The 22,746-nt window shown below is 31.5% G+C and overlaps 2 protein-coding genes across 2 annotated transcripts; one reads left to right on the plus strand and one right to left on the minus strand.

Moving 5' to 3' along the window:
• The first annotated feature begins 25 nt into the window (after positions 1-25).
• Positions 26-21,579, plus strand: LOC130892848 (alanyl-tRNA editing protein Aarsd1-B). The gene is made up of 7 exons (XM_057798521.1): positions 26-293; positions 690-818; positions 879-1,131; positions 1,194-1,321; positions 11,236-11,489; positions 14,477-14,785; positions 21,400-21,579. Exons 1-7 carry the CDS (start codon positions 255-257, stop codon positions 21,527-21,529), a joined length of 1,242 nt encoding a protein of 413 aa, XP_057654504.1. The 5' UTR covers positions 26-254; the 3' UTR covers positions 21,530-21,579.
• On the minus strand, positions 19,627-21,120 carry LOC130892849 (uncharacterized). The gene is made up of 2 exons (XM_057798522.1): positions 20,798-21,120; positions 19,627-20,073 (listed from the first exon to the last, which is right to left on the minus strand). Exons 1-2 carry the CDS (start codon positions 20,923-20,925, stop codon positions 19,671-19,673), a joined length of 531 nt encoding a protein of 176 aa, XP_057654505.1. The 5' UTR covers positions 20,926-21,120; the 3' UTR covers positions 19,627-19,670.
• Positions 21,580-22,746: the final 1,167 nt, after the last annotated feature.

The following is a 22,746-nucleotide window of genomic DNA, read 5'->3' on the forward strand; positions in this document are numbered from 1 at the left end:
TCAACTACAGAAGCCTTCCCCCCCTACCATTTTTAGTTGCGGTTGCTGGTTGTCGGTTGCCTTCATGAAATCGCACCTTAATATTTGCAACTCTCGACAGTTAAATTAAATTGCAGGAATCTTAACTTAGCTGGGTGAATAATCTAAGGATTGAGCCCATCATCACAAAGAAGAAGAAGAAGAAGTGTGTATAATTTTTAGTTAATTATTGATAATCCCTATACTGGCAAATTTCTTATTGCGAATAGGATATCATGGTATTTAAGTGCCAAGATGATTCTTTTTTAAAAGAGGTATCTAAAATTATTTTATCCTTTAGTTTATGAAGATTCTAAATCTTATCATGAATATTCACTTATGATAAAAACAAAAATTTTTTGGTGCTAAGAATTATGATTACAATATAGATTTGTATTCCTCGATTCTCATTTAAATAAGGAATCTCAATGCTTAAAAACTATTTTATAAGTGTATATTAATACGTATTATATAAACAACCTCTTATATAGTTGATAAAATAGAACACTGTTTCTCAGCCCCCTTTATTGTTACATTAAGTCTCATATTCATGAGATTTTATAAAGACAATAATGTGATATATTATCTTTTTATATGAACTTCGAAATTTACAACAATCAATTATACCGTATTTTTTCAACATGTGTAATTGTATCAGTTATAATTTTCAGTTCACTTCTAAAGTTATTGAATGCAACAAAGTATTTGTTGATGAAGTGGTTGACGGTAATGTACAAACTATTGAGTATTATGCAGTTATTCTGGAAGATACAATATTGTTTCCTGAAGGGGGAGGGCAGGTATGAACTTACTATCGACATTTATAGGCCGCTACCATTATTATGGTTTTATATTTTCAGCCTTGTGATTATGGATTAATAGAAGATATTCCAGTTAAAAAAATTGTTAGGAAAGAAGATAAAGCAATTCACTTTATTTCTCAACCCCTGGAAATTGGTACTTCTGTTAAACAAAAAGTTGACTGGGAAAGAAGATTTGATCACATGCAGCAACATTCAGGTCAACATTTATTGTCTGCCGTACTTGAACAAAAATTTTCAGCTGAAACTGTATCTTGGTGGTTAGGAGAAGAAGATTCTTATGTTGAATTAGGTAACTAGTCATTTTATAGTCAAAAATAAGAATAAAAATATTGTTGTGTGGGTATTTTGTAGATATTCCTATGTTATTTGATAAGGACATTCAATTAGTAGAAAATATGGTTAATGAATTGATAAGGGAAGGACTAGAGGTTACAGTGACCGTATATCCAAAAGATATACCAAAAGAATTATATGATGAGGTAATTTAAAGTAATTAACTTTGGTTCCTTTAAGAAAATTATCCCATTCAAATCTTTGCTTTTAAGGTAGATTTATAAAAAAAATTAACTGGAATAAAAAGAACCTTTAGTTTCAGGTTCAATCATTGACATCTAATTGATGATACTTTTTTAAATAAGTGATTAAATAAAGTTTTTATATTTGTTTTTCAATCCACATGAAAAAAACTAATTAACTGAAAAAATTATACTAAAATGTTGGTTTTTCATATTTTTTTGGTTTTTGTAGAAATTTTATGTACCTTTTTCATTTGAGAATGATCTCCGTAATGACTAAATTAAAAAAAGACACTATCAAAAAATAAAGCCGTCGTCTCACTGATAGTCAGCACGTTACCAATTTCAATAAGAATGTTCAAATAATTCTGTATGTTTGGTGTAGTATCATGTTCTTTTCACTTTTCTTCCAAATTGTCATCACTATATAATGCTATTCTATTTATTTTTGATATTTTGCTATCTTCTGATACCACAGCTACCACAATTTGATTAACAATCATTCGTACAATCAGATTTAAAGATTCTTCATTACATACCATCATCGTTTTTTTTAAATAATTAAGTAAAAGATTTGGTAGGTCTTATAACCTAGAGAAACAGCTTGTGTTATACTGACCAACAATTGTAGTAGATGGTCACCAACATATTATAATTGGTACTTTTTTATCAAGTAATCATCTACAAAAAGACACAAAATACCTAATATGTGAACAGTAATAATATTTGATCGTTTTTTCCGGGCGTATTTTTTTAACTTTAATGTTTTAATTGCAACTACTATTTCTTCTTTCCTTATATCTTCGAAAACTCCATTGCCGCCTATTTCTTTCCATCAACTCATCCTCATTATTTACATTTGTAAGGTCCTTGAAATACTCTTACTTCATTTTTATATTTTCTTTCTTGTCTTTTATATTTATCATATTATATTCCTTTTTCTCAATTGATTTAATGTTCTATAAAATAATTTTTGATTTTTTCTATAGTTTTGTGTCATTCCGTGTCCAAAATTTATCCGTAAGTTTTCTTTGGTGTCTTTTGCTTTAATTGATATTTGATTTGGTATCTTATTGCTTCATATTTTTAATAATCTAGTTTTTGTATTTCAGTATTTCATCCATTTTTTATCTTTCATTAACTTTCTTACCTCATCTTAATTTTGAATAAAGTCTTACACAGTTGGGTATTTTATGATGTCTTTGGCCAATCCTCATCAATGTATTTTATTACCAAACTTAATTTAAAATCATTGCCAGTTTCAGCCTTAAATTGTTTCTTTCTTTTGTCCTACATTGGAATATACTGCATAATGGCATGAACTGATTGGCTTCTAAAGGCTTATGGTCACTATACAATTTGATATCTAAACCATAAATAAATAAGTGAAACTATTGGATGCCAAATAAGATGGCCACTGTTTCTTTTTCCATTTGTACATAATTTTGCTCAGTAACAGTAAGGCTTCTAGAGTCAAATCCAAATGGCTGATTTTTCTGTAGCAAGCATGCACTAAGACCATTTTTGGAAGCATTAACCTTAAGCACAATTTCCTTTTCAGGATAAAAAATTTTAATACTGGCGGAAATGTGAGTAAATGTTTTAGTTGATTTAAGGATGACTTATGAGTATCATTCCAATGCCACTGAATATTTCGTGTGAGTTTACTAGAGGGCAGAAATTTTGGATAAATTGAGAATAAATTTAGCCAGGAACTTCATCATTCCCAAAATCCTCAACAATTCAGTTTTCGTTTTCAGGACCTTTCATTTCCAAAATCGCTTTCATTTAGGTTTGGTCAGCACTAATACCTTGCTTGGAAAAAATATGCCATAGGAAACGTTTCGTTTTTTAAATTGTCAATTCGTTGGAGTCTATAACAATAAGATGGTTAAAATAGATTCTTACACATTCAAGATCACCAAATAATTCATAATTTTTTCTTTTGAAATACCTCTGGGACAGATGATATTCCAAAAGGCATACTTAAAAATTTGTATCTTCCAAAGAACGTACCAAAGATACATAAATCAGCACTTTTTTCATCGAGTACACAAGCCACAAGACTCCATTTTATTTCTTTAATTATAGTTTTACTTTCTAGATGATTCAACTTTTTAAGTAATCTATTATGTAGAATTTTTGATACCCTTCTAATTGGTAGTATTTTAGGTGTAGCATTGTCTTTTAGTGAAATATGATTGGCTGAGAAATTCACCCGATTTTTCAAATACCTCTAGAAATTCCTCTTCTACATCAGTAATACTTAACAACAACTTGAGATTATTTTTGCTATTTACTACGCTATCAAGTCGTTTCACTAAAGCCTAATGTAGTCTTGAAGACAGAGTAATGGTATCAACTTTCTAGCATTAACGACAGCAAACAATATTTTAACTGAAGTATTATTTACTGTACATGTTAATCTGACTTCCTCCAAGGTATCTAATCTAAAGTTTGAACTACCATATGGAACCAAACCAATGTAAAACTTCCAGACTTCTATTGTAGAAGTAATAGATTCAAAAACATACTTTGGTATGACACTTATTTCTACCCTTGTATCTAACTTGAACTCTACAGGATAATTAAAAATAAATAATCTGTTTCGTCCAGCTTTTTTGAATTTCTCTTACTTTCATGCCTGGACACAGCATTCGCAAAAAACTCATTCTCACCACACTCTCAGTTGAACTAGAATTGTTTTCGATCTCATGTACTACCTTATGAATTTTGCTCTGAAATTCCTTTTCTTCTTTGCCTCATTATTACACTCATGCTTTTGAAATGATATTTTTGTTGATATATATCCACATTTTTGACACTTATTTTTGTCTAATTTTACTGCACTTACACTTGTTTCACTCTATAGCACTTTTTCTGTTTGTCTATTTTTGTGAAAGTACTTAATTATTTGAACATAGAAAGAATGAATTTTTTTCAATTATGGAAAATGAATATTTTTCGAGATTTTACCATTTTTCCGAAAAAACACATCTTCGGCGAAGAATTTTATTGATTTTTTTTTATTTTGATATTCTACTAGTGCTTATTTTTTCATCGATATATTTACTTTCCAATCGTAAATCGTTTTTAATAAATTATTATTATTTAACATCATAAAATTGAGAAAAACCGAAAAAAAATTTTTTCGAATCATCGGTTTTTTATCTCTGTTTTCAATTTTTAGCATATTTATGCTAATAATTCATAATATTTTACTTACTTTGGTATAAAATGAATTAAGTCAAACGAATTTACTCATTGGAAACAACGCTAAAATGGAATAATATAAAAAATAAGAAAACACTGTTACGTATTCAAAGAAAAAAAATTGTAACAAATTTAAAATTCTACCGCATACAGGTATTTGAAGTGCCCGCTCAAAACAACTGAAAGGTGGGAATTGTGGGGGGTAGGATAAAGTAAGCCTGCATAAGAACAGCAATTCTGTTGTATTAGTAAATGTCTATACGTCTAGTGTTTATTATCAAAAATATGCACATCGCATAACCATAACAAAAAAGGGATCTGAAATTACAGTTACTATTTACATAAGTAAAAACAAATCCATTTTTAAATTAGAAAAAAAAACTCCAACTGAAGAAGCAGCTGCACTACACTCCTACAGAGCTTATTATCAATTGCAAACTTGGTTGGAATCGTACCGAAATATATCTCTGACAGTTTCGACTTAATTCCCAGAAAGTTGTATTCGCTACTTATGAAAGTGGATGCAATAATTAAAGATGTGGCTACCAAAAACACGGCTTAAAAAGTATCAATCAATACATGCACTGAGACTTGTTCAAATAGAGATAGAGATGTATTTGTAGATTTAAGTGATTCTGATTTAATAGTTTAAGACTTTGATCAATGAAGAAATCAAACCACAACAACAAAAGAGGCCTGAAATTGATTAGATTTCAACAATTATTTTATTGATTTTTTTATAAGCATAGGTACATAACCAATATTAATAAAGTAAATATTTGGAAATATAGCCAAGATTTTGTAGCCAATATGAATAAATTGTATGTTGTATTTTATCACATGTGTATTATATCACACCATTCTGTGATTAACTTCATTCAAATGTATTCATTTTATGCCAAAGTTAGTTTTTTCATTAAACTATTCTGAATTATTAATATAAATATGCTGTAAAATTAAAAATTATGAAAAATCGACAAAAATCTCGGTTTTTCTCAAACTTCTAAATAACAATAAAGCTTTAAGATCGATATACCGTTTAAAAGTAGACATCTCGCCGAAAAAAAAATAGTACATCAAAATAAAAAAAATAAAAAATGTTTCAAAAATAATTACGTACTTTCGCAAAGTTCCGTTTGAAATAAATAATTTTCTTGCGAGAAAAAAATAAAAAATTGAAAATTCAGTTTTCTCTGGGACTCGTTTCGCGACAATCAACCACCACTACACCAACACTCATAATTACACTGTCTGTCGCGCGTTTCAATAACCAAGTTATCGTCTTCAGAGACTGAAGGTAAACTATTTACCTTCAGTTTCCGAAGCGCGTGTCAGAATTGTGAGTGCTGGTGTAGTGAGAAATTGAGAAACAACAATACCAATACTTCAAATTCTTCAGATTCAAATTCGTAACAAATAAATTCAACATTCAAAAAATATAGATAGAAAACAAAAAACTGAAACACCCTGTACCTTTCTATGTACTTTCATTGTATATGTTTTCAAAAAAATAACACATAACAACAGATTTCATACCACCCTTTTTTATTGTAAATACAAAAATTATAATTACTATTTCAACGCATGCGGAATAGTACAGTTTTCTCATATCCATAAGTAGCTCTTTGTATGGCTTATTCCATACTGACGCAGAATTGACCTTAGGAATTTTACTAATAAAAATATATAAAATACTTCAATTCCGCACAGCACAAATCGATGTTATTTCCTCTAAAGCACAAAATTAATAAGAGCCGACACAAATTGGTGTACACCCTATGCAGACCGTCCAACAGAACTCGGAGCTGAGGTTTTTTATTTTGAATTTCATACTGGGTATAAGCATATTCTTTGAACCGTTTGATTACGTGCTTCAAAATAAGTTTCTTGAGAGCTGTAATAAAATTGAACTGGATTTAGAAATTAAAAAATATCAACACTGCTCCCAGTCTACATGACTTCATATAAAATAAATTATAATTTATCTAATTCCGTAAAAATTTTCTTATTGCAATTATTTAATGACTGGTGGAGGAACCAAAAGTACTCTGATTGCTTTAAAAATATCATACCTAAACCTAATAAAGACCCTGGATTATTATCAGCATTCCGTGCCATCTCAAAGGTTTTAGTGTGTCACAAAAACCTTTGAAAGGTTAACGTTTTACATGGTGCTCATACAGTATATAACGACTTACCTCAGGGATCTATTTTGAGCCCCACCTTATTTAACATTTACATTGCAGATCTGCAGAAGTTAGTAGATGGTAAATTTAACATGATTCAATACGTGGACTATCTATGTTTTTACTTCATCCATGATTCTTATGAGCAACGTTTAGAAGCCATGAGAGAATGTATGCAGCTACCAATAACTTGGTTAAATGATATAGATTCAGTTTTTAACAGGATAAAACTGTTTTGGTATATTTCACTCGACATGGAATTAAGACTGCTAGAGCTACTTACCTGGTTGATTTCACGATTCCATCTATTGACGAAATCAAATATCTAGACTTAGTCTTACTATGGACGAACCACATCAATTATGTTTCAAAACCAATGCGAGAAAGTTTTTTAATCTGCTTAGAATAGTTTCCAAAAGGAAATGAGGAGCAGACTCAAACCTTGCGTGTACATTCTACAAGGCTCACCTTCGTTCCATATAGGGCTATGGGTGTATATTATATGGCGCAACATCTTAAAAAAAACTTTTAATTATTCACCGCATTCAATAGAAAGCCTTAAAAACTTGTGGCTAATGATATCATCTACTAACCAAGCAGTTTTGACAGAAATTAAATAACCACCATTAAACAATTTTTAGCTGAAAAACAAATAATCAAATACAGAGCGTTTTATACGGAAATGATCTAAAAAATTGCATGAAAAAGAATTTATTTTATAGAATTTAATGTTTTTTAAAAGAAACATCGAAATTTAAAACGCCGCAATTCTTAACTAATTAATTTCCAATTTTTCTTTCAAGCTGGTGTAATTAGCCAGCATAAAACATCTATCAAAGTCAGATAGCGAGAAGTTTACAATAACCTCATTAAAACATTAGAAAGTTCCCATTTCTAGCTTCATCAAAATCTACTAAATAGCATTCCACACAATATATTTTAATTATAGTAAAAAATGCACAGAAACTTTAACGCGCATAAATTAAACCATTGTTGTTTTCTGGTGGTCCTTCATAAATTGGGTATTCTACGGTTCCCTTATTGCAGCCCTGACAACGTATCCATCGGTGATGTGAATCATATTTTTCTATATTGCAAGAAAAATGAAACAGTTATATCTAATTTATATATTTCTTTTTTAAAACTTTGAATACTATAATTAACTTCATTAAGGAAGCACGGATAGTTCTGTAAATCATCCATAATCATTTGGTACAAAATAAAAAAATGTCGCATACAATTGTTTTTGAATAGCTGATTTATAAAATTGTTTTTTCTTGAAACGGTCCACATCTTTCAAAATTAGTTCAATTATGCACAATAAGAGGGATGCTTCTTAAGCTTTGAGGTAAACAAATAAAAACAAATGTTTTTCAACATATTCTCCATTAAGATCAATACACCTTTGTATGTATGCGTTTGACCCAATTGTCGAAGCATTTTTCCATTCCAATTGAGGTACCTCCAAATCATGTGATTTGAACGCATCAACTGCTTCTTCAGATGTAGATGAACGTTGGCCTCGCAATTTTTTTTTGATCTGCGGGAATAAGAAAAAATTATTGGGTGCCAAATAATGACTATACAGCGGATGGTCCATCAATTTGATGTATTGACTGTTCAAAAACGTTTTTGTTTTAACTTATGTGTGAGAGCTCACATTGTCGTGGTGTAGAATGATTTGTCTTCTGCGATTGGTTTCTCTGATTTTTCGACACTTTTGACAAACAAATGCTGGTGTACCATTTAGAATTGACTGTGTTACGTTGCTTTAAAGAACGGTGGCGACATACGCAGTTATTCCGAAAAAACAGACGACCATTTACTTCAAAGTTCTTCGGGCGCTAACAACTTTTGTTGGATTTGGTTCCCCTTTAAAGACCCATGATTTTTTGAGCGATTGTCACAAGCGGTATCCAACGAAAAAAAATCTTTTCAAAACCCAAATGTTCATGCAATGCTGAATGTTCGCGAGTGGAACTAATGCCCAAATATGCATCAATCTCACAGTATGTCACATGACGATCTGGCAATATCAGTTTACGCACATCATCTATATTTTCTGGTAACAATAGCCGATTGTGGAAGACCTTCACGAAATTCATCCTGTAGCGAATTGTGACCACTATTGGAGTCGGAAAACCAGTGAACCACGGTGGCTCAAGATGGTGCTTCATCACTAAAATCAAAGCGAGTTTATCGGGACACTGCCCTTAGTTTTATCCACGTTGAACAGGTTCTGAGTACATTCACCATTAAAAATGTCAGACATTAGGATGGACATGTCAAATTTGACATCATATCTCAAAACTTTAGTAGCAACCCTCGTATACTATTTACTAAGGATATATGCAACTATTTCAAAAAAGAAAAATATGCAAAATATGTGGTTTGCATATTTGGGTTTCCTTAGTTATCGATAATTATAAGTCACAGAGTGGTTTACTTGATCATTTAAAGCACTGATTAAATAATTAATTTTTTTATTTCTCCAAGTTTTTCGTGAATGCGCCACAAAATAATTGGAATCAAATGATTTTTGAATTTCCCAGAGCCAAAAAAACTAGTATAAATACCAAAATAACTTATATAATGTCTTGACCGCCTAACAAATTATGCGTTAATTTTTATTGGGCTGTCTGAAAAGTTAACGACCTCAACCTAAAGATGTACTACGACTTATCAATGTAAGTTGGGAAATATATTTGCACATGCTTTCAGGCAATACATCTACACAAATAAGAGAGAAGTTAGACACTGGGTACGGACACTTTACATCATCATTTACAATCGTGAATTTGGGGAGCTGAGTTCAAACGTGGCCGTATGAGCAAAATTGAGCCTGAGGATTATTGTACCAAAAGCGTATTTGAATGAACATATACCAGGCCTTATTAACGCGGCAGATGAAACCTAGATTCACCACTACATTCCTGAAACGAAAAAACAATCAAGACAGTTCATTGCAGAGGGCGAGGATATGCATTATTGTTTGATGAACTTGAGCGAGAAATTGCAAAAAAGTCACAAAAAAGGGTAGTCATGCTAACATACATTTACAATGCAATTCTGAGAATCGGATACTGGCCAAAATCATATAAAGTTGCTCAAATCATTTTGATTGGTAAGCCAGGCAAAGACCCAACCAACGTATCACCATACCGTTCAATAAGCCTTCTACCTATAATATCCAAACTTCTTGGAATATTACTACTATATAGAATAACTGAAGACTTACCTTCAGAGAATTGGATCCTCTGCCTTCAATTTGGATTCCGACAAAAATATTCGACAGTGCAACAAGTCCACCGACTCACACAGAAAATAAATAAAGTCCTGGAAAACAAAGAATACTGCTCTGCTGTTTTTCCTTGATATTGGACAGGCTTTTGACACAGTGTGAAATCAAGGGCTGCTATACAAAATTAAAAGAACCATTCCCCCAAACAACTACCCACTTCTGAAATCTTACTCAACCAAAAGAACCTTCCAAACAAAAGTTAATGAGGAAAGGTCCGAAAATTTTACTATAGTATTTTACTATAGTAGCGTACTATTTTACATACTGTATACATCAGATATACCAGAGACATAGTATACAAAAACAGGAACTTTTGCTCACGATACAGTCATCCTCTCTACTGAACAAGAACCACAAACAGGCTCATCTTGACCAATTACAGGAGTGGCTACAAAAATGGAGGATTAAAGTTAATGAGACCAAATCAATAAATTTAAAATTCACGCTACGTACATGTCCGCCAGTTAAATTAAACGATAAGGAAATACCTCAAGCAGATAGTGACAAATACTTAGGAATCCACGTAGACAAAAAACTTAACTGAAAACAACACGTCGCAAAAAAAAAAGAAAACAACTTGATATAAAAGCAACATTGATTGATAGGGAGAAAACGCAAATCCAAACAAAGTCCTTATCTACAATTCTGTCATCAAGCCTATATGGACATATGGAATAGAGCTGTGGAGTTGCGCTTCCAAATCTAATACAAATATTATTCAAAGATCTAAAATACTCCGTCAGCTAGTAGATGCCCCATGGTATGTAACAAATCACACTGTACAAGAAGTTATCCCAGGGAGAATCATCACTAGCGAGCAAATTAACCTATAGAATGTAAAAAATATTCTGATTGTTAATAAAAACTTGTAATAAAAAAAATTAGAAGGAGACGCTATCGTATACTTAAATGCTTGATTAAGTGTATAGATTTGGAAAGAGGCTAGATTGACATTAAAAATTAAGGAAGAAAAATATCTTATAACTAGGTCGGAAACTTTCAGTCAACCCTCGTATATATTTTTCAGTGCTTATTTGGCTTCAATTAAAGGTACAAATTGAATATATATAAAATAAGAAAATCAAAAGCAACATCTTCTTCTAAAAAAAACCAAACATTTGTTTAAATTTGAGGTAAAAACCTTGGGGTACTACACTATTTTATGTAAATATTTTTAGGTTCGTAGTGTGAAGGGTTTACCCGAAGATCACAAAGGAGATATTAGAGTTATAAATATTGGTGATATCGATAGTAATATGTGTTGTGGAACTCATGTTACAAACGTTAGTCAATTACAAGGCATCAAATTATTACATACAGAGAAAAGTAAACGCAAAAATAAAATATTGTTACATTTCTTAGTGGGTAACAGAGTACTGAACAAATTAGCAAGTTGTTTAGATAGAGAGAAGAAACTCACTACGATATTAAAGTAAGTGTAGTTTATATGTATGTATATTAGATTAGGTACCATGTACACCGCAACCCAAAGAATCTATGGTGCCCCACTTTCTTGCTGCTATACTGGGGTTTACAGCTCATCTATTCATTTTAGAAATTTTAGAATTCATTGCAAGATTATTTTATTTTTCTTGCTTAGCTCGTTTAACCTATCCAGGTATTCCCCAACTAGTATGGATTTTATGGTATTGAAGTTTATAGCTCTAATAGCTGCTTAGCTATCAAACTGCTTAAAAATGCTTTGTGTGTTGCCCAGACTTTTAAAGTGTTTGGTTCTAGGCCCGTACATTCTTATTCCAGTTCTTTCTGCTGTTTCGGAGCCATCCATGTACCATTTTTTTGGTATTTAGTCCTAGGTTTGGTCATTTGTTAAGGACGGTTTTTCCTTGTTAATTAAGTCTCTGATTATTCTGAGTGAAGCTTGTTCCACCACGCTTCTCAATATTATTTGGATAGATGGGAGATTTAAATTCACTTCTAGTGCAGCTGTTGGGCATGATCTCATGACCCCGATTGCGCTGATGCAAGCCAGTCTTTGTGTCTCGTGATGTTCAAACTAGTTCTAGTACCCCAAACCTCTGCCCCATATGTGATAATTGGTCTTATGATTGCCGTGTATCTACAGTAGGATCTTTGGGTTACAATCCCATTTTCTCTCCGCGAAGCTTAGACCTTACCATCAGGGATCAGTGCCGGATCTATGGGAGGAGGGGGTTTCGAGCTTAAGCTGATTTTTGTTCCTATTCCGTTTCATTGAAATAAACACGCGCTATCGTTGGTTCTGATTTCCTTTCTTCGCAATCATTGTCAACCACTTAATCAGTGTGTACGCTGTTTCATAATTGCTAATATTATTTTTGTTTTCTTTTTATAAACTACTTATCGAACGAACGTATGCAGCAAGTTAAACTAAGCGTATTATTGTTTATGTTGTGGAAATGTCTAAACTTAAACAGACAAATATTTCGTGTTTCTACAAGAACCTAAAGAAGTGTAAAAGTGAAGACGTTCACATGCAAGATGGCGCCAACGCTGGTCCATCGACAAGTCGAGCATCAGCTTAGATACAAAACATACTGACCGATGCCAATGACTTCAGCCTCTGGAAAGCAGACCTATTTATCCTCAATCGGAGAAATATGACATTGCTAATTATGTTGGAAAATAAAATATAACTGATGATGAAATTTATAACGTTTTAACAAAATCTTGGGTTCCAAGTAGGTCCTATGTTTTTCCTACTAATATAAAATCCGGACAAATCAGAATACTTATTTAAAATAGTTGAGTGACAATCCATGGTTGTCATATAGTAAGCAAGAAGAAGGTATCTACTGTCGCATAAGTGTAATTTTTGGGCTCAAAGAGACTGGCATGAAAACACCTCTGGAGAATTTTTAAAGTATAAACATGTCATTCAATTGTTTAGAGATCATAATAAAAATGAGAACCACAAACTATCGTTTTTAAAAAGATACGAAAACCCAGATAACACAGTTGATACTTTATTGTGTAGAACTGAAAATATTGCTTTCATAGTCATTGAAATAATGGCACTTTGGACTTTTAAGAAAAAGAAGTGCATGAAGGTAAATTGATGCTGGAGATTCAACATTAAACGATCATCTTCAAACTGCTCCAAAAAAATGCAATACTTATCAGCAAAATAATTCAAAACGAGCTTATAGAATGCTGTAGTGGAATAAATTACAGAAAAAGTAGTTATTTTCGTTGATTGCTGATATTGATTTTGGCTACATTAAGGAAATGTTTGTTGGGTTTGTTGAAGCCAAAGATTGGAGAAAAACTATCAGCACTTATCTTAGTAAAACTGGGAGTCGATATTTCTAATTTGAGAGGCCAAGCGTATGATGAAGATTTAAATATGGCGTACCATTTTCAAAGCGCTTAAGCGGGAATTAAACAGTTGTAACCTCTGGCTTTATACATAGACTGAAGATCAGAAATGCATGTGGAATTATTAAAGAGGTTAAAGATTCAGCTCAAAGGGCTCCCAAAATGGAACACATTTTAATTGAAGAACACCCAGAAGAGAAGCGGCATAAATTGATAAGCATGTGCGAAACGCGTTTTGTTGAACGGCATGATACAATTACCTTTTTTTTACAAGTATTTCATTCAGTACCAACCTGTATAGATGTTATTGATAAAGAAAAGCTAACATCAAAACCTGCCTGTGTCTTTTCTGAATACGCAGATTTATTATCCCTCTTCGCATTTTAGGAATGCCTCTTGACTGAGGATCTTCAAAGCCCAAATGTTAAACTCCAAGAATGTTATGCTATTGCAAATACTGTGATATTGAATTGGTATCGTTCTGAAGAAACTTTTTATAATCGCATATTTGATGCAGCTGTTAAATTGGCAACATTGAAATAAAAAGTCCTCGGACTATAAAGGCTCATATACATCGGTCTTATGTTTCGAATCCTTGTGATTATTACAGAATAAATGTGTTCATCGCATTTTCAGATGCTCTCATTTGTAAAATGAAGAATAGGTTTTCTACAACCAACACTGAACTCACCCAGCTTTTTAGTCTTATACCATCATTTATAAAACCAGCTGCATATGATCATGAGATCGTGAATGTAGCAAAGGAATATTGTGAGGAATCTAATTTATTTTAATTGTACAACCTTTAATGTGCAACATACGTTTTTACTCCATAAAACTTCAACAATTAAGCTTCATTATAGGAGAGTCCTTCCACAAATTTTCTCCACCTCAGCCCCCCGCCCAAAATAAAATTCTTGCCCTATTTTCATTTTGCTTGGTCTAAAGGATTCAGATTCTTTAATCTTGGAAATAATAGCATTGCCTACGTCTAACTTAAGTAGATCATATTTTTCTTGTTTCCCTTCCTATTGGCAAAATTAGTACCTACTGCAAATGTTTAATTCAAACAGGAAAGTGAGAACCGTAAATATATTTTAGTAACAATGCATCCCTACATGTCGAGTTGGTAGAAAAATTACAAAAAAATTTGAAAATCTCTAATAAAAATTTACAAACGATACTAAAAGATTTAGCTGTACTTAATGCTAACATGTTAAAGAGTGTTCAACCAGCTCCTAAATATTTTTCCATGCACAAGAAAGAAGCTGAAATAGATTTTATGCAAAGATTCATCAAAGAAGTGGGATCAACTGATATATTTTTATTTTTGTCTACTGGTGATGATAAAAAAGAAGGGAACGTTATTTTATATGGCAATGAGGAAGATATTGCAACGTTAGGACCCAAGTAAGTATAAAAAATGACATATTAGATTGCTTACAACATATTTCATCTCATGAAATTAGATGCTTTGCTATTCAAAAAGCAAAAACTGCATTGAAAGAAAATGATTATCCGGAAAAAATGATAAACAAGATATTCAAGAAAAGGATAAACAAATACTATAATCAATTAAAAAGCAAAACATAAATGAAATATTAGAACATAAAACATTTTCTTACCATACGTACAAAGACTTTCCCAACAACTATCGAATTATTTCAATAAATATGATATTAGTGTAAGTCATAAAGGACATAATACATTATCCAAATATTTCACTAAATTAAAATCTGAAACACCAAAAAACAAAAGAAGTAATATTATATATCAAGTGCCTTGTACTAATTATGACACTGGCTATATAGGACAGACCTCTCAGTATTTAGAAAATAGATTAAAGGGTCATCAATACCATAAACAAAATAAAACTTAAAAATAGTTTAAGTAAAATATATACCTTTATTTTGTAAATTTTAAAAAAACTACAACTAATTTAGGTAATTAATTTCTGCTATATATTTGTGATGTAAGGACAGAGGAAAAAATAAATTTCTATTTTGATGTTGATGATGCAGGTGATTGATTGATATAAATACGCAAACTGTCAGTGTCAATATCATATTTTGACAAAGACTTGAATAGAAGTCGAAACGTCAATTTTTATTTTTCAAGAATTAAAAAAAAGTAATTTTAAAACAGAAGATACCTAATATCAAGAACATGCCAACTATATTATGAGCGGTTTATTATTGGGAGCGTGGCAATAAAACACCAAAGTGGACTAACTTTAATATTAATATTAATTTTCCGAGCTTTCGAATACTTTGTATGTATTTATCGTCTGGGAAATAATTAAGATTTTTCGGTGGTTTTGGATTGTATTAATTCTTGAAAAAAATTTTAAATTTATAGGATTCAAAATTCAATATTCAAAGTAACGTTGATAGAAATTTTTCAATAATTGTTGACGAAAGAATCTAGCAGCCGAAAGTCAGTCAACAATTTAATGGCATTGAATAAATCGGGACCGTGACAAGTCAACTAAACGGTGTGTTTTACTGAGTTTTATGTTAAGTGATGTGAGAATCAATAATTTTATCAATTATTCGTTGTTGACAGATCTCAAGCATGCACTATAACAGATTGTTCTCTATTTCTTTGAAAGAGAGGTTTTCACTCAATGTTGTATCTAATTAAACCGAAAAATTTATACATAAGTCCAAGAAATATGCCAAGATTATCGTACTAAGTATTTCTTTCATCATGTTCGCGAAGATCCAATTCAAATGCTGCATAAAATTTAAGACTATTAATGATTTATGACAAATTTTCATTATATCTCTTCAAACTTAAGCGTTCTATATCGGTGACCCTGTTTTCGTCTACGCTTTAACGATATCAAAAAGTGAGCATAGGAAACAATATCATGCATTTTATTGCTTACAACCACAAGTCCAATAATTTTTGGCTTAAATATCTGTAGTAAATTTTCTAGCGTAGTTTTTTTCTCTTATTGACAAGTTTTTTCTATGCTGATATTTGGTAATTACTTAGCATTAGTTTTTAATTTTATCTTTTTTTTGTTTGAATGTTTAAAAAAGCACTTGGTATTAATTAAGATGAAAACAACTCTCGTACTGCACTAAAAGACAAAAAACTATAACTACAACGTCAAGGGAAATGCAAAAAAATTCGAGTTTTCAACTAAGAAAAACCTCGAAATACATGATTTAACTTATGAAATGTCGACCTAGAAAGGCGCGATGTTCTTCGATATTGCCAAATTTTCGAGTTATTCTTGCAGAACTGAAAAGGAGATATCAGTCAGTCCCTAGACTGACTGATGTACCCAAAAATTCCTCCTCTGTTGTGGAACTTAAGTTAAACGACAGTGATTTTGAGGAAGATGAATGTGATGCAAGATCTTCAGAATAGTTTTATTATAGTATATGTATGATAATGAAAACCTCAGGAGAAAAACATGGTAAGTTACAAGTTTAGAATTTTCCAGGAAATTGCCGTAGCTATGAAGTTAGAAGTTATTCCCCAGTATGATTTTACGTTACAAAATATTCACTGTATTGTTATTCAATTAAATTACGCCACTGTTTCAAACTGTCGGGATTAAAGCGTATATCAACGAAAGAACGGGCAGATCACCTTCTTGTCTCCCATATAAATAATAATAATATCAGTATTAAATCGATATTTGTAGTTTTAATTGTGAAAAAAAATTATTTACATTTCAATATCTCCGAGACCCTATATTGTAGCATATAGTCCGGGAGGTAGTGTTGCAATTTTTATGGTGCTTTTACTTTGATTGATTTTAAGTAAAATTGATTGTTTAGATACATCTAAAAAATAAATAACGATTCAGCAAGTGCACCCAACGGGGATAGAGTTGTGAAAAAATTTTTATTGTGTTAAAAAAAATTCCAAAAATGTTTTTACGCCAATTAAAAATTTATCCAACGATAATTTACATAATGATAATTATTGAAACAATAGTCAGCAGAATAGAATAGAATATTAATTTTTAAATTGCTCTTAATATGCTGCATATTGTCTAACAATATAAGCAAAACGTCGGTGTCCGAGCATCTTATGGTAACATGTGCATCAAAGTCGATGTAACAAACATGGAAAATTATTTTTGTGTCAGCTTCTTCGTGAACTGGACATTGCAAATCTGGAAGCGTACTTTTTATTACTCTCTCATTTACTGTTTGATATATGTAACAAGATTCATAATTAACATAAATCTTTTTTTGGCCGATGAACGGAGCCATATGATCACGTTGCCAATCCTCACAAAGAAACTGAACTAATGCATCCTTGAAGTTGATGTTCTTCAATTCATTTACAAAATTTGATGGTCGCACTTGATCCGGACTTTTTATATTAAAATGTTCACCAGATACTGTACCTCTCGCTGAATTTTCATAATCTTTTATTTATGGTGAAAAATAACGATCGAATGTAATTATTATAGTGCGAGCAGTAGTGTTGATATTTTTTATATTCGTCTAAAATTGCAATTAATTTTTCATCTGATATTGGGTTTTCTGATTTCGTTGTTATGAAGTCTAATAATGCTTTCTTAATTTCCTTAGTTATTATGATTTCTTTGTCTTCAATGAATCTTTCAAAATGCAAAATCTGAAGGGCAAGTGATAATAAGGGGTGTAATCTTTTGCAACGGTTGAAATGTTTTCCTGTTATAAAACTATTAACTGAGCCACTTGCTAGTAATTCATAATTTACCAGTATATCTGTAATTCCACAATTTTCGATAAACTCCTACAGCTTTGAAATACGCCATCATTATGTGAAAAGACCCCAAATGGATGAACAAATTATTAAAACGTGGTTTTTCAGTGCTTTTAAGTTGTAAAGCAACTTTAGCAATTGCTAAATCGTGAGTTATCTCCATGTATGGTTCATTGCATTCCGATGCAATTTTTAGAGCTTGTTTCATAGTTTCCAGAACTACAGAAGCGTTGGTTGGTAATGAATTTATTGTGGTTGAATACGCGATTTTCTGCTTACCACTTGTATTCTGATGAAAAATACTATTAAATCCTATCCAAGATGGTATACGGGGTTTATCAATAAAATGACAAACTATCCAAGCAAGATCAATGTGTTCAAATTTTAAAATATTATCTGGAATCTGTAAACGAAATGAGCTTTTTATGGGTTCTAAAGTAACTCGTAATCTGGGCTTTTTGTTGTAGGATTCTATATCTAAAATAACGGCATCAAAGGTGCGTCGTCTTCTCCTCTTATTGGTAAGTTGTTTTCTTGTTGAGAAATTGCATGTGATTCTTTAGAAATTTCGTGTAATTCTTCAGAAATTTCATGTGATTCTTCATAAAAAGTTTCATTTGGTTCTTCAGGCGTATCAATTATTTGATGTTCAGAATTAGATTCATCCGGATCAATGATATTTTGAAATATACTACCTACAGTGTCATGCAAAGTATCTTTTCCGCTCGAGGTATCTACGAATCTATCGAAATTATCGTATGCTAACCCCGTGCATAAGCAAACATCATTTTGTTGAGTGGAGGCAAATGTTGCTTCAGTTTCCAATTCTTCGAGAACTGTATAACTACAGCAATGTCCATACTTATTAATGATGTTGATTATTTTCTTGCTGTGAGTTGAGCCATTCAGGGCCATTCCTAAAGAAATGTGTTTTAGCGGTTGTTACTGCATAAATGACATCGGCAGAAAAAGATTGGGCGACTCTTTGGACATTTGCATCGTTTTTACGACGAAAGCTAGAGCATATTCATTTTGAATAAAAATCCTCGACTATTGGTGGAATCTCACATTCTCCTCTAATCAAATCATTAGCGATCGGTTCGTTTGGCAAGGGATGAATTTTTTTAATTTCTGACCTTAAAATTAATGCAGCTCGATCTAAAACATCTTGTTTTTCTAATACATCTAAGTCACTTTTTATTAAATGACCATGATAAGGTTTCACTATTTTTTATTATTGTTTTCAATTATATTAATTTTTTTTTTTGAAATTTATCAAGCAATCTCGTTTCTAAATTATGTGGCTCAATATTCATGGAAGAATCAACGTCTCGACTTTTTGCAATATCAATAAATAAGGTTTTTAAGTATGAAAGATAATAACATTGGTTTTTTTCTATTATATTATGTACAACAAAGCGACATACTTCTTGAAAAGCCTTATGAATATTACGAGATGCATGCCACTCAGTTTTTTTGCCTGTTGTCGCGATAATATGCGAATGAGCTGCATTTTTATAATAAGTTCGGCAGACTTTGTGATAAAATATAATTGAATTATTTTCACACTCTTTAATTATTTTTCTTTTAAATCTTCATCACCCATTTCACTAGCTTCACATTTTATTGTATCAATAACACTACCCATTAAACATTTTTGTAATTGTTGCTCTCGATCACGAATTTTTTTTCGTTTTTTGTTGCAAAATATGCAAACCGCATCGTTTTTCTCGTTGTCGCCGTCTTGGGCTACATTCTGTGCACTACATCTGTCTTCTGCTGAATTTCCAGTATTCGACTGTTGTTCATCTTCATCAGAAGTATCCATAGCAGCGGCTTCATCAGTCAGATCATCATCATCCACAGCTGCTTCTCTTTCTAGATTTTGGTAGCTTCTATCAGCATCATCATCAACACCATCATCGTCTGTAGTTATATTTAATTCATTTCGGTTGCTTGTTGCTGATTCTACTGCCAAGCTGGAAAGATTAAAATGCATTAAAAGATAATGGTATTTAAAAAATAATTGTTTATTGACCATTATTAATAATGGTGAAAAACCCATTCTCTATTCATAAACGATTTTATAGAAAATAAAAGAATACAATAGAGTAAAAACATAAATTGAAATTAGTGAAAAAAATTCCTTGAAAATAAATACATTTAGTATTGTTTATAAATTTGTTATCAGCAAAAGGAATAATAATTTTCTTCGATGAAAATGCTACTCATACGTGCAAATAGAATGTCTTATCCTTGTATTGAATCTTCTTTTCTGCTTTTCCTATTTTTTACTTAAGAATTTTGCATTGAGATCGCTCAGGCTGTGACTGTTCAGAGCAAGGAAATAGGGGTTTATACATACAAAATTCAACAAAATATCTTTGTTTCTCTTTCCCACTAACTTTAGGAGTCATCGTAGCTTGCTACCTGGATTGTAGTCAGAGCAACAGGAATGTAGTACTGAATACCATCATTCTGTCATTTTCTTTCGGCAGTTGTTGTCTTTGTTGCTTCTTTTTATGTCGGAATGTTTGAGGGAGAGAAGAACCCATGCAGGCTCCAAAATGACCGTATTTCAAGGTCAGTGAAATGTCTAACGCCAAAGGCGTAGGAATAGTGTAATAGTTAAAGATAAATTTATTTATGTTTATTGAAAATTTTCTTTTATAAAACAAAAAAAGGAATATATTTCTAACATACCTTGATGCTGATGATGGTTTTGATTGAAGATGCATTAAACAATACATTGAATGAAAATAAGGGTCAGCAGAATATTCGTTAGGGATAAAATTTTCAGCTGAATAATTTATTTGATTGCTTTTTACCATAGTTATATACCTATTTTGCGCTTTCAATTGTCCTGCTGACGATTTTTCCACCGGCGGACTATCTGCTGATTTTTTTTCCTTATTTTTTTAACGTAAATAATGATCTGTCAAAGTTTCATTTGACGTAAAATAAAATGAAGTGAATTTTTTTTCAAGGCTTATGTAGTCTGCTGACATGTAATCCACTATTATCAATCCTGCTGACTATTGTTTCAATAATTATCATTATGTAAATTATCGTTGGATAAATTTTTAATTGGCGTAAAAAATTTTTGGAAATTTTTTTTTAACACAATAAACAATTTTTCACAACTCTATCCCCGTTGGTTGAACTTGCTGAATCGCTATTCTTCTTTTGGATGTATCTAAACAATTAATTTTACTTAGAATCAATCGGAATAAAATGATTGTCATTTGCAACGCTGCCTCCCGGACTAATAGTGCATTCATCTCAATTTTTTTCTTTAATTTTAGAATATGCCAGTTATTAGAAGGAAAAGGAGCTGGGAAAGGCAATACATTTAGAGCCAAAGTGAGCAACATGGCTAAAAGAAAAGATGCGGAAAAAATTTTAACGAACTATTTCAGTGCTTCTACTTTATAATTTATAAAAAATCGAAGTAAATAAAGTTTTAATTGTAAATCATCTAAAAATTGTTTTAAGAGAATTTTAATGAATGCCAGAGTTTTCTTAAAAATATTCAGAAATAGAAAAGCTTATCAAAAAAAGTTTTATTGAAGATAATAATAGATGAAGTTATCAAGGGAAAGTCCGGCTCCTAAATAGTGGACTAAAACCTAACCGATTATGAGTTTAATTTATACGAAGGTGTAACCAAATAAAACCTACATCATCTCGTAGGGAATAGGAAATCGATTTCTACAACTTTTTATGGTAGGATCAAACTTTGAAAATAGCTCTTGAAGGTCACTGACCTCCAATTACCATTTTTCTTAGAATAAATCGATGTATTTTCAAGTTTTTAATTCAATACTTCACTCTGTGGCGAGTTATGTGACAACTCGAGTCAATACTAGTTCAAACTTTTGGTGAAATAAATATGATTTTCTTAAAAAAGCACTTTAATTCCGCGCGGGAAGCGAAGTCGCTCAGGGCGGCTATACATCGGTAAGTACTTAACAAGTATGCCGCTTCCGCACAAATAAACTAAAAAGCCAAGTCGAAATTTTTAGTATTGAACTAAATCGATTTAAAATGGGTCTTTATTAAAACTTTGTTTTTAAATTTTATTTTATTATTGGGAAGAAGTAAGAACCTATAAAAAATAATATATCCTTCATTGAAAATTATTAATAAATCATTAATTACATTTTCCACTCCATCAAATATTTCTTATACAAGAAATTTTGGTTTATTACTAGGAATTTGTTCAATAATCCAAATTTTTACAGGATTATTTTTAGCAATACTCAATCAGGTTTCAACACTGCAGCACATATCTGCCAAGATGTTAATTATGGGTCATTATTACATGGAGCTTCTTTGTTCGTATTGGTCGAGGAAACTACTATACAAGTAGATATACTAAGCCGATATCACTAGAAGTATAAGGAAATCAATGCGAGTGTGGCGTTATAGGGGCATCGTCATGTTTATTCCAGTAGCCCGCCATTGGTAATAGCCGTAGCGCCATCTCTTTGATAATATCCACATGGCATCGCCATTTTGATACCAATGGTGCGCCATAGCTCTATTTTATTTTTTTTCAAAAAAAATTTTAGTTTTAAAGAGGAATCGACCCTCCGATCTCAGAGGTTAAAATAAATTAACCACTCGCCCTTTAAAACTTGATATGAAAA

This window comes from Diorhabda carinulata, chromosome 4, assembly GCF_026250575.1.
Source record: "Diorhabda carinulata isolate Delta chromosome 4, icDioCari1.1, whole genome shotgun sequence".
Lineage (NCBI taxonomy): Eukaryota > Metazoa > Arthropoda > Insecta > Coleoptera > Chrysomelidae > Diorhabda > Diorhabda carinulata.

Excerpts from the sequence above, each read along its gene's own strand:
- LOC130892848 (XM_057798521.1), top strand. The coding sequence starts at position 255 with ATGGTATTTAAGTGCCAAGATGATTCTTTTTTAAAAGAG. Across the intron at positions 294-689 it reads ATGATTCTTTTTTAAAAGAG|TTCACTTCTAAAGTTATTGA; the intron begins GTATCTAAAATT and ends TATAATTTTCAG. Across the intron at positions 14,786-21,399 it reads ATTGCAACGTTAGGACCCAA|AATATGCCAGTTATTAGAAG; the intron begins GTAAGTATAAAA and ends CTTTAATTTTAG.
- LOC130892849 (XM_057798522.1), bottom strand. The coding sequence starts at position 20,925 with ATGGTAAAAAGCAATCAAATAAATTATTCAGCTGAAAATTTTATCCCT. Across the intron at positions 20,074-20,797 it reads AAACCATCATCAGCATCAAG|CTTGGCAGTAGAATCAGCAA; the intron begins GTATGTTAGAAA and ends TAATCTTTCCAG.